Source organism: Diplotaxodon limnothrissa, linkage group LG19, assembly GCF_057381915.1.
Source record: "Diplotaxodon limnothrissa isolate DT_005_m linkage group LG19, D_limnothrissa_male_GT1.1, whole genome shotgun sequence".
NCBI classification, from domain to species: domain Eukaryota; kingdom Metazoa; phylum Chordata; class Actinopteri; order Cichliformes; family Cichlidae; genus Diplotaxodon; species Diplotaxodon limnothrissa.
The window spans coordinates 23,420,451-23,436,861 of NC_140614.1; the positions used below are offsets into that span (position 1 = coordinate 23,420,451).

Here is a 16,411-nt window from a genome sequence, read left to right on the forward strand (position 1 = left end):
GAACTCTGTCCTGCTTAACTTAAAATTATATAAATTAATAGAAAGCAATAGAATGAAAAATATTCTTGTAACTGTGCACATATAGTGCATTTAGTACAATTGGCTTCAGTTGAGGTATTATTTCAGCTTTTCTAATGCTAATCAGCTGCTTCTGTTTGTAAACCTGCTTGTTCCCATGATTACGCATCTTAACTCATCATCATTATTAATCTATGTATTACTTTTATGTATTAGTCATCTATTTGTTGTAATCATCTATCCTTGCAGTTTATTACACAAAATAAATGATATTATCACACTTCTGGCCACATAGCGCTGATATTCACTGCACATGCCCATATTAACCTTAACCAGAAGGTTTAAAAAAAACAAACCAGTGTTTGCATACCATATCTGCTTCTGCCGTGGCCTGGTGGACAAGAAATTGGTTAAGGGTTCCCCGAGCTTTCACGCCCCTCTTGTTCTTCATGTGCCCACCACTAGAAGCATGCCTATGGAAAAAGTGCGCCGGCACACAGTGCAGTGCGCTTTAAAGGTGTTATCGTGCACTTTTCCAGCCAGGTGTTTTCCTTTTCCCATTCCTCCCTGTACTTTTGCAGCCTTTTTTTTTTTCTTTCTCTGAGCGAACAAACATTGCTGCTCTAACGCTGGGCTTACACTGTGCGATTTTTGGCCCATTTTGAGCCGATTTTTGAGTCGTGCGACCGTTTTGGCGATCGGCCCGATTTTGGCCTTCATCGTGCATCGTGTAGTATACGTGGGGTAACGAGACACGATTAACACCTCACGACCACTGCTCGCGCGCAAACACGTAAACGTCGGTGAAAAAGGTGGAGCAGCACAGCTGTGCAGCGTGTGATCTGGACACAAGCGATGGAGGCACAACTTGTAGAACTTTGGAAAGCTCATCCGAGCCTTTTCGATGTGGCCTCACAAAATTATCATGACCACAACAACTGTGAAAATAGTTGGATTTACATTGCTGCTCAATCACAGCTGCCTGATCAATGTTTTTCATTAGCAATTTAGCAAAGTTGATGGTGGTGGTGTGTCTGTGTGAGTGAAAGACAGAGAGAGGGAGAGCGAGCGACAGATTTTCTGTTATAACCTTCATTTTATGGAGGCACAGTGTGAGCACTCAGGTCGCATCAGAGTATCGGGTCGTATAGTGTGAGACCCTGCATCGTGACCTATGAACTTCTAACCCCTGCGAGTCAATCGTGCAGTTTGAGCAGGAGCTGAATAACGTGACTGAAAAAATCGCACAGTGTTTGCCCAGCTTTAGGTGTACTGTCGTCCGAGACTTGCACTGCAGTGTTGGCATTTGTTTCCCTGTTGGCCATGCTTGTTGTTGTGGTCATCTGTTGTCTTCCGGTATTTTCTCCGCAAGCGACCTTTCCTCGACCAATGAGATGAGCAGTAATCTGAATTGTCATACTCGAATTGTCATAAGTGTGCTGTCAGCTCATTGGTCACAAAGCAGGAGAGGGGCTGGGAATTATGTTTTCCAACAAAGCGTTAATTCCATTAACATTTATAGACTACTTTTGATTCTCACTGTATTACGGGACAAAGTGCGTCCCTTATTAGCTCGATACGGGACGTGTACTTTTGTTTCTAAATACGGGACGATTCCGTTTTTTAAGGGACGGTTGGCAACCCTACTTGCACGTTACATTTCCTGCATTTTCATTCTCAGATCAAGACCATTTTAAACAGTTAATAGTTTATTTTGGTCTTCTAATGGAAAACATGCAGTCTACCACATTTAGTCACTTAGTCGCTTACTGTACTTAACACTGTGACTGCTTTTAATAGGTAGGGTTAGTTATCATTTTAGAAGTAAATGTCCTTGTCCTTGGCGCAGGTGCTTCTGTGTGGAGTGCGTGGACCTTCTTGTTGGTCAAGGAGCCGCTCACGCTGCCATCAAAGAAGACCCATGGAACTGCTACATGTGCGGTCAGAAGGGTGTGTTTGGTCTGCTGGAGCGTCGTAGCGATTGGCCCAGCCGTCTCCAGCACTTCTTTGCAAATAATCACGATCAAGATTTTGTAAGTAATTGACCTCTAGGCCATAAATCTCAATCACCATGTGACTGAGGAGTCTGTCTCCTTTGTGTCTCACTGTTGCCCCCTCTGCCAATAATTTCAGGATCCACCAAAGCTTTACGCCCCAGTCATGGCGGAGAAGAGGAAGCCCATTCGTGTCCTTTCACTATTTGATGGCATAGCCACAGGTTAGAAAATTTTCCCCAGTTTGTGTTATAAAAAATTAGATGGATTTACTTTCTTCCTTTATTAGTCAGAACATTGCCATGTATCAGTCACTACACATGCCATATATAACTAGCTATACTAGCTATATAGCTATTAGCTATATTTGTGTTAGTCATCATAGGATTTATTTATTAGGGATAGCTCCAGTTCTTCAGATCAGATCATTTAAGTGGACAGATTTTTTTAGACTGTCTCCTTCTTTTCTTTTTAAAAAAAAATTCTTTAACTACACCCTGCACAGGACTGCTGGTGCTCAAAGAACTTGGCATCCAAGTGGGTCGCTACATAGCTTCTGAAGTGTGTGAAGACTCCATCACTGTGGGTATCGTCCGGCATGAGGGTCGCATCATGTACGTTGGAGACGTGCGGAACATCACGCGCAAACATGTGAGTGAGAATAAGTTACTAAAAAGAGACACCAAACTTGCAAATGGCTACAAACTTACAAATATATCATTACTCGCTTGTACTAAGTAGCATTGGATATCATTTTCTATTGTGGAAAACCAGAAATTAAATGCAGACTCTTCTAAACAGAAAATGTGGATATTTTTAAGGCTTAACAGTATGGTTGTTTACCAGATGTACAAATGACCGACAGTGAGACCATGCTTTTCTTTGACACTTTACCTTGTCATATTAAAAGCCAAGAGTGGAGAGTAAAAGACAATAAAGACATTATAAAACATTCAAACTCTAGCATCTGTATAGCTAGTTTTATTAGTATTTACTACTCACTAGGAGTACATTGCTGGTTCAGTTCATAACCCTAATCCTGACTCTGATTCTTTTCTCTATACAGATAAACGAGTGGGGTCCTTTTGATCTAGTTATAGGTGGAAGCCCATGCAATGACCTCTCAATAGTCAATCCTGCAAGGAAGGGTCTGTATGGTAAGTTTAAATGAGTCCACTGCTTTTTTGCTTTGCTAATGTATTAGTTGGGAAATTCATTCATATATAAAGTCACTGGCCTAAATAAATCACTAGAATATAAGGAGTTTATGTCTTTTGCTTTGCTTCAGCACCTGGTTTAATACCTCTTTCTGTCTCACAGAGGGCACCGGACGCCTGTTCTTTGAGTTTTACCGACTGCTCCATGAGGCTCGGCCGAAGCAGGGGGAAGACAGGCCTTTCTTCTGGCTCTTTGAAAATGTGGTTGCTATGGGCGTCAGTGACAAGAGGGACATATCTCGCTTTTTAGAGGTTAATTTCTTTACTGATACTTATAATCTCTACCTGCTGTAGGCGGTAGATGTATGATGTGCCGTTGGTGAAGTGGGTATTGTTGGGCTTTGAATGCCCCCTTGTGGCAATAATTCATTATCTTTAGGCAAAAATTATGAGAACGGAGCTCTGACGTCTTGATCTTCATTCAACAGTTTAATATGCCATCTTTAATGCGCTGCAATCTACTCCTAGATGGTGTTTCTGGTTATCTGTTAGGTGAAGCCCTCATTAGCTGTTAGAATACTCTCTTTTTTTTAAATGACTGTCCACTGAGGAAACTGACAATTTTGAAGTTTAATTTTGACTCTTTTCTGTTATATTAACATTGTGCTATATAATAAAATTGTTGTTGTTGTGTGATTACACTTGTATTATTCTGTATGCAATCACAAGCTTTTTACCTTTGTTGCTTCCTGATTGGTGCTTGTTCTTCCTCGTCTCTGTTTTCAGTGTAACCCAGTGATGATCGATGCCAAGGAAGTGTCAGCTGCCCACCGTGCCCGTTACTTCTGGGGTAACCTTCCTGGCATGAACAGGTTGGTGTATGAATGGTGAGAAAAGAAGTAGTATTTAACAAAAAAGTAACACTATAAAGGGACTGCTTATGTCAAATTATATGGTCATGTTACAACAAAGTACAACCTAAATTCTTTAGTCCGTATCAAGTCTTAAAATAATGCAAAAACAAACTAAAAATGAACAACAACACAGAACATGTTACACTATGTTATTACTTGTTTTTAGAAAAGTAAGCCCAAAAGAAAAAGTGGTGTGTGAAAAACTAATCACACCCTGTGATTCATTATAACTTTTAGGTGCCATAATTTAAAGTGTTTTGTTTTCTGCATGACTTTATTCGTCTCTCATGTTGCTGTGGAGGAACTTCCTCCAGTTCATTGAGATTTGCAGGCATTTATATGGTAAATTTATGTGGTATAGCATTTCCGCTATTTCCTTTTTTAGTTATTCTGTTTTAGATTTGCTGCTGTACTTGGGATTATTATCGTGTTGCATGACATCATTTTGGCAAGTTTCAGTTGTCAAACAGATGGCCTCACATTTTGCTTTAGAAATCTTTGGTATACAAAGACTCAATGACTTCAACATGCCAAGATCCTGTGGCTGCAAAACAAACCCAAACCATCACCCCTCCACCACCATGCTGACAGTTAGTATGAGGTGTTTGTGCTGATGTGCTGTATTTGGTTTTGTGCATTATAGCCACACACGTCTACTTTGGTCTCATCTGTCCAAAGGACATTGTTCCAGAAGTCTTGTGGTTTGCTCAGATGCATCTTTGCAAATCTAAGTATGCTGCCATATTATTTTTAGAGAGAAGAGGATGTCTCCTGACAACCCTTCCAAGTAAGCCACATTTGTTCAGTGTGTCTTGAACTGTAGAATTTAACTATCTAATTAAGGCCTGTTGAGGCTGAGACGTAGCTCTTGTTTTTTTGTCATTTCTCTGAGCATTGCATGGCCCGCCACTGCTGAGATTGGCAGCTGTCGTGAATGTTTTCTGATCGTGAATAATATTTCTCACTGCAGAATGAGAGACCTCAGACTATTTGGAAACAGCTTCTCTGCTGAAAATAATTGCTGATGTTTTTCCTCTTTGGCATTGTGTTAACACACATGTGAATGTTCCTGATGAACAAACTGCCTAAACCTTTTGTTTTTTAGAGGCGCGTGCTTGCTGATGATCAATGAATCGAGTGAACTTGATTAGCAGCACCTGGCTGCTACTTATTCTCTTAATTCCTGTTGAAGCAGTGTGGAAGAAGAAGTGTGGCTTTAGTTTCTCACGCACTGCTTCTGATTTTTGATTGTTAAATAGATAGTCACACAGTGTGGTACGTCGTGTTTTGTAGGCCCTTTGAGGTTTTATGTATCATATTTTAAGACCTGCTAAAGACCAGATTATTTTTATTTTTAGTTTATTTATGGGAAAACAGAATTTTAAGGATCATACTGTCTTTTTTACTATGACTATAGATAAGGTAGTGATAGTGAGTCATACATACCCAATTGATTTGGCTTCTTTTTTTTTTTCTTTTTTTTTAACTATTCTTGTCCTGGCAGATTATCTTCTGTTTTCTTAATACTGCATTCAAAGCATGGAACAGCAAATTAGATTAGATTATCTCCAAAATCATTGAATCAAAATGAAGTGCCATTATGGCATGGACTGAAACTGATTTCAGTGGCTAGATTAGAAGTAATTTCATACTTCCGGCAGAGATTTTTTTTCTTGTTTAAAATTGCAGATAAAGGCCGATGAAGTAGAGACTTGTAGTATAGCAGATCCAATTCAGTCTATTATGCCCTACTTTCACATTTGTAAATGGGACCTTTTACTACCTCCAGCTCCATATTTTTATTCTTGGACTCTATTAGTGTAGCTTTGCATGATTCACAGTTCAAATAATAATTTGTTATCTTTTTCTGGGCCCCGTTCCTCCCTTGGCTCAATCCCAATGTCTACATTTACAGACTCAGAGACTTAGGCTATCCCACTGTGACATTATGAAATGCATGAAGAGCTCTCTGCTAGACATTATCCATAGTTTCACAAGTCTGCATTTCTGTAGACTTTGCTCAAGACAGTTACTCAGAGTTCGTAGCAATGTGGCATTAAATGCAAGGTTGTAGGGGAGGGCTTAGAAAAAGGTAGAGTAATCAGAGGAATGTAGCATGAGCTTTATTGCACACCTAGTAATGAGAAAATTGACTGTTTTTGACTGTTACGTTTTGTCCACAAAGATTTGAACTCACCAGGGTTATTTGTACCTGCACTCATTCCATCCATCCTAACACGGAGACACGGACAACCATTCACACCTATTAACAATTTAGAATCACCAGTTCCTCCCATAGCCCGTGTCCATCTAGAAAGGTCCGTGGCGCCCAGCTGGTGAACTCAAACCCACATCCTTCTTGCTTTGAGGTGACGGTGCTGACAACTGTGTCACCATACCCTGACCTGTTATGTAATTGTTTGAAACTTAGTCCAAGTTTAATGTGAGCATCCACTATTGTAAGTGTATATAGGGACCAGGAAAAAAATGAAATGCATGTTAGATTTAAATAACGTGTTAAAGTGTAAATTGTTCATTCTCTCTTTCAGGCCTTTGACTGCCATGTGCACTGATAGGCTGGAACTCCAGGACTGTTTAGAACATGGCAGGACAGCCAAGGTACTTGCAGCTTGTCTTTCAATACACATCATGTTCGCTCACCGGTGCACACAAAAACTCAGTCTGGCAGCTGTAATCTCTCTGGTTAATCTGATTCATTCAATTTAAATACAGTAGAATATCAGAGACACTAAAGCTGGTGTGGCAGAATGTCATACTAGAGGATGGTTCTTTACATACAAGGGGGGAGCAAGCGAGTCAGAAACCCAGGGCACAAAGATGAAGCAGGTCTGATCAGAAAGGGTTTATTCCAGGCCAGGGAGCAAGAATGACAAACAATTCTAAAAGCCATAAGCAATAAAATGTTGTAGAGGTACTAAAATTCCCAGGAATAAACAAACCCAATATCAAAAAAACCTTATAAAACGCAATGTTCTATGCGCTCTAAAATCCCACCCCGTCACACAATGTAACTGTCCCACAGCCAAGGACGAATGTTTGTTAGGTGTTCACAATCAGGGCAGAAATCCCTCTTCCAGAGCGGGGTCCATACCAGCCTCGTCCCAGGAAGACGAGAAGAAGCCTTCTATCCCCCTCTCGTCCCATCACATCCCTGCCCAGCTCGAATTCTGCACTGGAGTCCGTTGCTCAATGCCACCACGGCTCCCCTTGCATCATTGCCCTGTAAGTAAACAAACAGGGGCCAGAACCATCGTCCCGGAAGTTGGCCTGGCTTATAGCCATGGCGACCGTCTCCCAACACGGCTGCACAACGGTGGAGACACTACTCACAAATGCAGCCAGAGGTATACCTCTGCCCTGCTGTCAATCCCACATGTTGTCTCCCACTGTCGCCATTCCTGCTATTGGGACTGGGTCGCCACGTCACGCTGACCAGACTGTCTCCAGATGAGGTGTCGCACCCCCATGATCAGGCAGCGGGTCCCTCTTTATCAGCTGGCCTCCATGCATTCCTCTCCATATCTGGGGCCTCTCTCCTTCCAGTGCTCAGCTAGCTTCCTTTTAATAGGTCCTTTAAACAGCTGATAGGCCGCCTTTGGACACACCCATGCCTCAGGAGGTGACCGCTATCAGCTAATTTGTCCCATGCCCAGCCAGTCCACAGTGGATTAAAACATGATCGGAAGGTCGGGGGTTCAAATCCACCGAACGGCTACCCCGAGTTACCCCTGAGCAAGGTACCGTCCCTACACACTGCTCCCCGGGCGCTGGATTGGCTGCCCACTGCTTCACTGAGTGAATGGGTTAAATGCAGAGAGTAATTTTCTTACAGAGGATTAATAAAGTATACAGAAAAAACATGCAATACAACCAGAATAAAATCATGCAAATAAAAACTACACTCACAAATAAACACTAGAATCAGAATAAGACCAATATAAAAGATAAATGCAAATTTCCACTGTGTGACATGTTCGGATTTCGTAATACAGTTCATTTGATTCAGGAGTGTAAAACTCTGCACACTGGTGGCTCCATGTGGCAGCTAGATGTAATAGTTTCAAATTGAATTTATCTAACAAAAAAAATCAGCTTTGACATGACTCAGAAACTAAGTTTAAACTAAAAGACAACTTTATTGCAGAGCTTAAACTTCAACAAAGAACAAAGTACTCCATGTCCAAAAAACTAGGAAACAAAACTTTAACGAAAGAAGACACAACCATGAGGGCGGTAAACAAACATGGAAACAATACTGGGCCAGAAAAGGAAACGAGAGGCGGGAATAACCAGGGATTCTTAAACCAGCCTAAAACCAAGAAACCAGAACACGAAAAACTCACAACAGAGGACTAAAACCAATACAGAATCATGAAATAAAGATCAAAAATACAAAGCTGAAGACTCAAAACTCTGGGACCAAGATCCAGGGACAGGTCTTCACATGGAACCTCATGTTTACCAAATTATCTGATCACGATAACCTCAACATTTTAGAAAAGGTATCTCAGGTTTTGTAAGTTTGTTACGCAGCAAGGACATAAAAATGGCATAAACAAATTTTTTTTTTATTGTCCTCCAGTTTGGCAAGGTGAGGACTATCACTACCAGGTCTAATTCCATCAAGCAGGGCAAGGACCAGCACTTCCCAGTCTACATGAATGAGAAGGAAGACATACTGTGGTGCACTGAGATGGAGAGGTATGTAAACATAATGATTTCAACTACTGTGTAGGCTTTTTTCAGAGGTCAGAATTTCAAGGTTTTCTTCCTTTGTCTTCCCCTGTCTGCTCGCTGGTTGCACGTGTGGTGTGGATGGTTGCTCACATCAGGGTCTTTGGTTTTCCAGTCCACTATACAGACGTATCCAACATGAGCCGACTGGCGAGGCAGAGGCTGCTGGGCAGATCATGGAGCGTCCCAGTTATCCGCCACCTGTTTGCACCACTCAAAGAGTACTTTGCCTGTGACTGAGCAGTCAAAAAATTAGCTCAGAACCATTTAGTATGAAGTGCCGTAAGGGGCATTATTACTGAAACGCTCTCAGACACACTACTGAACACCAAGGCATTTCAGCTGAACAGGAAGGTGTTTTAGTGTTGCCAACTTAGCAACTTTGTCGCTATATTTAGCGAGTTTTCAGACCCCCTTAGCGACTTTTTTTCTCTAAAAAACGACTAGCGACAAATCTGGCGACTTTTGCTTTTGTTATTAGGAAGACCTATGACCACTTTTTGACGTGAAAGCACATATCTGTCTTACTCCCAACAAGCAGCGGGTGCTGCCGTGGGCACTTCGCCCATGCCAAAGTGCTCACAGGCAGCAGTCGCCCCCAGCTGCTGTCAGAGCAGGAGATGCTGATCCCTACCCATCCAAACTGCAAATGAATCACGCATGAGCAAAGCCGCTGCTCCCACTCTGACTTTAACGCAGTCAGTTCTTCTTTTACTTTTTGTAAATCACAAGGTTTAAAACTACTTAAACACACACAGTGTGTGTGTGTGTGTAACTCCGCCAGAGTGCCTTTTTTGGGTCACTTTTGCCGGTACCAAGCCCGGATAAAGGAGGAGGGTTAGAATTGTGACATTAAAAAAAACAATAATTACTCAAAGAATTTAATTTGTAGTTCTAAATATATTCCTAATCCATTTAGGGTGGTTTTTTACCCACTTTATGTCTCTTCCACGATGTTATTTCTCTCTCCTACAACATAGGTTACAATTACATAAGCATGACCAATTATGCAAATTAGGCAATGACCATATTTAGCAACTTCTAGCGACTTTTAGGACAACAACGCTAATAGCGACTTTCCTTACTAAGGATTTGGCAACACTGCCCTATCCAGCTGAAACGCCTTGGTTTTAAGTAGTGTGTGTGACTGCATTTCAGTAGCGTGTGCGAGTACATTTCAGTAGCGTTTGTTAGAGCGTTTCAGTAGTGTGTGTGAGAGATAAAATTTTAGTCGTGTGTGTGAGAGCATTTCAGTAATAATGTCCCTTACGGTACCTCATAATTTAGGAACCACAACTGTATGTTGTGACTAGAAACAAGAGCCTTGATCCTCAAATTATACTCTGGTATAATTTGTAAGCGAAACATAGATTTCACATTATTTCTTGTATTTGAATTGCAATTCTTATTCTATTTAATTTTATATATCATTTTACAGTAGGGCCGCTGCAGTGTTATCAAGTATTGTTTATTTGTTTGTGCAAGCTATACTTGAGACTATGCTTTCTTCTCAAGACACGAAGACAGAAGAGTGCTAAATACGTCTTGTAAGAGAGAGGGATAGGAATACATTGGGAAACATCAGAAAGACAGGAAGTAGGATATTTTTTTTTCAAGATATGTGAAATGCTTCTGCTGTGTGAGCGTACTGCGAGACTCCCACCTGCAGTGCAGCCATGCTTCCAGCTACTGAGCCTCACAGGGATGTTTCTTTCAGTGTCAAGAGAGCTGTGTCTCTGAGAATCCAAAACACCAGATCACATATACCTCTTTGTTTACAGTTTCTATACACAACTGAAGGTAATAAAGGTACTACTGTAATATGGTTACAATACCATGGTGCTCCAAGATGATATGAAACATCATAGCCCATGTGGCAATGCATTTTTAGACAATACGGAGCGTTTTAACCTGTTGCTGGATGAACTTTTGTTTGACGTTTTTACATTTAACGAAAAAAAAATAAAATAATGTTGTATGCCGTTCGGTTGACTGACGTTTGACTGCAAAATAGAGCTTATACTCTTTTCTGCGTTTTTACAGCTATTACACAAGTTTGTACTGGTGCTCTTCTAATCTCAGCCTTGCTACACTCAGGCTCACTGTCTGAATCTGCACAAACAGAAAGTGAAGCTAGCCACATGGGAGATGATGTTTTCTGTCATTCAAAAGAAAAAACTTAAGATCAAAGTCTGTGATGAGCTACTTTTTTCTAGTTTCATCATGAACAATGACGTTACTGTACAACTGTTAGTAAGCGTGGTCGCTGTAAAGGAGGGAGAGCGACCAGGCCGGGTAACTCTCCTCCTTGGCTTCCACCTCTCTAAACTGAATAACTGTCAGGTGCAAATACTCAACAATATGGTGCCGCTTCACAGAGTTCTTCTACCTTTTTATAGCAATTTTGTGCTGTTTTATCAACATTATCAAGCACTTTTATACGTACTTTCTTTTTCTTTTAAAAACTTTTTTTTTTCTTGTGAATTGGTTTATTTTTCGTTTAGTTTAATGATGTGAACTGATCAATCCTCGTGTAATATTTTTTGTATACAGTAGGGCTGTGCCAATAGAAGTGAAAGAATGGATTTTTTTTATATGTGAAACCATGTTATTTGACTCGGTGTACAGTAGATGGATTGTCATTTGTAACCTCCAACTCCTTTTCTCACCTTCCATCATCCATATTGTTCTCTGTTTCGAAGCAGCGATACAGTATGTTGCCACGTAAATTCAAGGAATGTCTGTTGCTATTAAGATTGTAAAAATGTAAGGCAGCGTCAAAAAGCTGTGTTTCCTGCTTTGTAAAAATATTTTGTCCCCTGTGAAGGACAGTAGGGCCGCTGCCATTTGCTCGATAAATTGTAGTTGTCACGTTGGCAAATTGTAAGCGCCGATCCAAATTATGGATTACACACGCAAACTAAATTCTCTTGATTGTAATCCTTAAGCTAAACACAGAGGATTTAGGCTGCAGTTTGTCAAAACAAAAGCCTGACACAGTGTTTGACACTGATGTCAGCACTCAAAGAGTAAAGAGTAAGAGCAGATGCTATCGCTTCTCTAAATCATATTTAAGATTTGAAATTTAATTTCTTAATGTAATTAATTTCTTAAGTGACCTTATTGCCATCCTTTTTGTCCATGCATGGTGGCTCAATATGAGCTCTCGTGCTTTGTATTTTATCAGATGTTATCCCCCTCTCCACCTTTAATACCTAACGTCATATTCATGGTTGTACATTCTGTACATAGAGTTTTCTGGTTGCTGTTTTCAATTTTTTTTCTTTTCTTTTTTTAATTACAAATGAGATGTACAAATATAATTCTTTGCTAATATATATCATCAAATAGAAAGAAAATCTTAGGTCGAAAATAAAAATCATTGACAAATTTCATTCAAAGCTTCAAGCATTAGATGTAGAGAGATTCCAACTCTGCTTTTTTTGTTTTTTTGTTTTTTTATTTGTTTGTTTCAAGTGAATCCAGATTGGATGTTTTGTGATCTTAACATTGGCCTAAAGACAGCTTTAAGATTGACGGTCTAAACTTCACTGCACAGCCCTACACGGTGGTGTTTTTTTTTTAAACTTCTGTTTCTTTTTGTAAGACTTTAAAAAGAGGGATTGTAGGCGTTTCCGATGGTGCTAAACATTTTACCTAATCAAGAAAAATGTGTTTGATTGGAAGACAAATAAACATGTCTTGACAATGACTGTTTTAAGTTCCTTGTAGTAATGAAAAATAACTATTATTTCACTCATATAAATATATTAACAAAGGTATTTTAACTTTGTACTTGAAAAAATAAGGATAACAAATAATGAAAGGTTTGCTATATTGTTTTAGACTAGAGATTGCTGTAGTCGGTGCTTATCTGTGGGAAAATTGTGTGAGAAAAAAAATGGTAATAACTTTTACTGTAGCATAATGTATGCTTAATGCGCATTGCTTCTTAATCCTACATTCCATGCCACAATATTCTCCATGTCTGTTTTCCGAATGTTGTTTTGAACTGACGCTTACTTGTTTCTTTGTTTTTAAAAAAAAGAAGAAAAAAAAATCTGAAACAGCATTTCATTTTACTGGTCAAAGCAGGTCAATACTTCAGTGATACTGTTAACGCTCTTTGTGACTTTCTTTCTGTCATAACTGTTTTATGGCCTGTATGGTTTTCCTCAAGACCAGTTCATACAGCAGATGTAGCAGTCATTCTCTGCCCCATACCTTTGTTTAGTGTTCAAAGAGAAGATAAAGGCTTCGTATGTACTTGTGCTGGAGAACACTTGAATAAATGTATTGTTTTTGTGCAAAAAAAAATTCACCATGGGTCTTTCTTCTTTTTTTAAATGTATTGATATCTTGTAAAATGTATCTTTTGACGTTACACTAAGAAAATATATTTCAGATGTTCAGCATCAGAATTACGCCAGAACCAAATTAAGTGTTAGAGAAATATGTACCATCACCTTTTTTTTAAAGTTAGACCATTATCTGGCCAAAAACTGAAACTGACTGTGGCTAATAAATGACAAAGGTACTTTAAAATAATATCAGTGTCACATTACAGTCAAACCAGTAGATGTGTTTAGACTTTTAAGGTGTCCAAGTAAGTAAGGCACAGGCTGTTGGACATGACAGCCAAAGTGATTCAAAAGTATGAATGATTTTTATTAACCAGACATGGCTTCATTGCTTCATTTGCTAGCACTTGAAGACACACAACACATTTTAGTCTTCCATTGTTATTATTTGTCCATTGTGCTAATTAGCTGAGTTTGAGAGCCAGTGATGTATTTATTGCCATATTAATGTGAAAATGGGCAGCTGAAATTACACGTTATGTCTGTGTCTATGATTATTATTATTATTGTGTGTCTTCAAGTTTTAGTATATAAACCAATGAAGCAAGCCAAGCTAAAGTGGCATGTCATCACAAAGTACCCAGCATTTTATCAGCTGAGGACTATAATTGGGTCCAATGGGTCCCCCCCCCCCCCCAAGGGGTCCCTGCCCCCCAAAAGAACCTCTGAGATACATGATGCAATATCTAAATCAGTACTTTTGATTTAGTGGGAACTCCTTGTATATGAGGTGATTCCTATTATATTTTCAAGTCATATCTGCTGCAAATATTACTAAGAATGGTTCTGCATTAGTGAATTAATGTTATGATTTTCAGTATTTGTTCATTTGTAACTTAGTCTGTAATTAAGATATAGCCTACTATATCTTAATTATACTGAATAAAATGATAAAAGTATAAATCATAGTATAATTATAATGTTGCTTAATTAGGCAATTATAAGCTTGTGACTGTCAGCAGCCCGTGAACATTGATATTCAGCTCCAGTTTCCATGCTCCTCCAGCAGAGGATCTCTCAGTGTCTTGGCACCTGAGTTCACTACGACTCACTGCTTTAAATACAGGTGACAGCCTGCAGCTCCCCTTTGATCACATTAAACCTGAACATGTTGCCATTCTCCAGCTTCTAATTCAGCCACCAATCAGAGCTGATGAGTCGCCTGCAGTTACACTTTCTGCTAGTACCATGTTCTTGCTTGCAATAGAATTTCTTTTTCTTTCCCCCCTTTACCTCATTTATAGCTGTGGCAGATGAAGCTGAAGTCGTTGAAAGATAACGCACAAAAGGTAAACGAGCTACTTATACCTCAAGGTGAACCTCATAAAGATACATAATCCTTTAAATCCGTTACATTAGTACTAACTATGAATCCTAAGGGTACTTCAATCAGCCTTGCTGTACTGCTGTCTTCATAATCACCCTCTTGATCTGGTAGTGGTACGGCCTCCTCTGAGTGAACACGCCCTAAGTCCAAATTAATTGGGTGCTTGGGCAACCAAGCCTTCACTGAACGCTGCTGATTGGAGCGTCACACAGTCGCACGGCCTGGATGCTGCGAGCTGCGTCAAGTTAATCACAGAAACACCGGAAGTGTGCTGATTTTCCTACAAAATAAAATATAGTAGCTATACCATCATAGTTAGTTATAGCGTTTCGATATCGGTGCTGATATAAATTACACTGATCGTATAAGTTAGGTAATTTTCATTGAGTTATTTTATGCAAAGACAATATTAGTGCAGTTATTGGTTAGTTATAACTCAAGAGTTTTTTGTGAATCAGTGACAAAAATAAATAAATAAAATAAACAAATATTGTTATTGAAAAATAATTAAAAAAAAGAATTACCTCAAATTATTGTCTTCCATCATATGTATCTAAAAATTACTACATACAATGTTTTTTTTATTTATTTGATAACATTTGATATAAAGCTATAAAACATGAGCTGCTCTAAAATATATTCTAACACATTTTTAACATCAATAAGTTGTAGAAAACTCCCTTTCTTTCTTTCTTTCTTTCTTTCTTTCTTTCTTTCTTTCTTGAGCTTGATGTTAGGTAGCAGCTGATCAATTATATACAAATCATGATGAAAATCTACTCTATATTCGCATTACTTTACTAGAAGTTGCATTGGGCTCAACAACTGTTTTATTTTGAAAGTCACAATAAGAAGTCTTGCTTGCATGTCATTGCTGACTTCACGGTGATGATGCTGCCCCTGATGGTCCCGGACCGGCCAGGAAGGTATCCATCTGGTGTGTGTGTGTATATCTCCTTGGGAAGTGCCATCCACGGATTGTGTTGAATTGTGTTGAGAAAGTATCCAGTGATCCGAGTGGAGCAGCAGCAGGCCCATAGAGGAGGTATGTGGTCCACGTCGTCAGAATTATTAGGTCTGCTATGCTGCAGTGACTGTGTCTGGGGTGCAAATCCTCTCCTGGAGCACGGAGACTTTGTTTCCATGCCCCTTGGCTACACGTCTGGTCCCTACCTGGTGTTTATACCATCCTCCCCGTGATCTATACACACCCTACAAGTGCAGCTGCATCCGTTCACCGTGCATGAGGGCAGTGTGATGATAATGTGAGGCCACTTAGATAGCAGACTGGTGCTCATTGTGGAAGAGGAGAGGAGGGCGGACTGAGAGTTAAGAGGACGCTTTTCTAGGTCGGTAATGAACGCTGTGAAGCCGATCATGCCGGATGGAGACCGGTTTCTTTGTGTCAAGTCGCACAAGTGGAAGTGTCATCATTTCACTGTGTTCACAGCTAATCAGCAAAATTGCCATATTTATTGGAATAATCATTGTGGCTGGCGCCAATTTAAAAGCACGTTTGGTTTTTACGAGGGATTTATTACATTTATTTTATGGACGAACAAGAAAAATATCAAATAAAGAGCATTTGAGCAATGTAGCCACGAAAGAAGCCTTGCGTTATAAGTTTGTAATTACCTTTATTTTATATTAAAGGTTTAGTGTATCCTTATTTATCGTGCAGTGATTTCATGCAACTCAAGCTCCTATGTTTAATAATAACTAACCGCCGACAACTTCCGTACTGGTAACTGAGCTATAGGCCTCCTGATATAGTAATGACTTTATTATGCCTGTAGCTGTCCCCTCAGGCTTTAGGAGGGTAAAAAAAAAGCACCTGTGAGTATCAATAGATGTACATGTAATAATGGGATATCCATCACATTAT

General features: G+C 39.6%; 1 protein-coding gene across 1 annotated transcript in view; it reads left to right on the forward strand.

Moving 5' to 3' along the window:
• The window catches only part of LOC146612218 (DNA (cytosine-5)-methyltransferase 3A-like), a 48,816-nt gene extending 39,253 nt beyond the window's left edge, over nt 1-9,563 (forward strand). Inside the window, exons 15-23 of the mRNA XM_085343562.1 lie at nt 1,868-2,051; nt 2,152-2,236; nt 2,518-2,663; nt 3,079-3,169; nt 3,333-3,481; nt 3,956-4,041; nt 6,633-6,702; nt 8,687-8,805; nt 8,937-9,563. Coding sequence (XP_085199688.1) covers nt 1,868-2,051; nt 2,152-2,236; nt 2,518-2,663; nt 3,079-3,169; nt 3,333-3,481; nt 3,956-4,041; nt 6,633-6,702; nt 8,687-8,805; nt 8,937-9,078 — 1,072 coding nt within the window. The 3' untranslated portion in view covers nt 9,079-9,563. The remainder of the gene's footprint in view (nt 1-1,867; nt 2,052-2,151; nt 2,237-2,517; nt 2,664-3,078; nt 3,170-3,332; nt 3,482-3,955; nt 4,042-6,632; nt 6,703-8,686; nt 8,806-8,936) is intronic.
• Nucleotides 9,564-16,411: the final 6,848 nt, after the last annotated feature.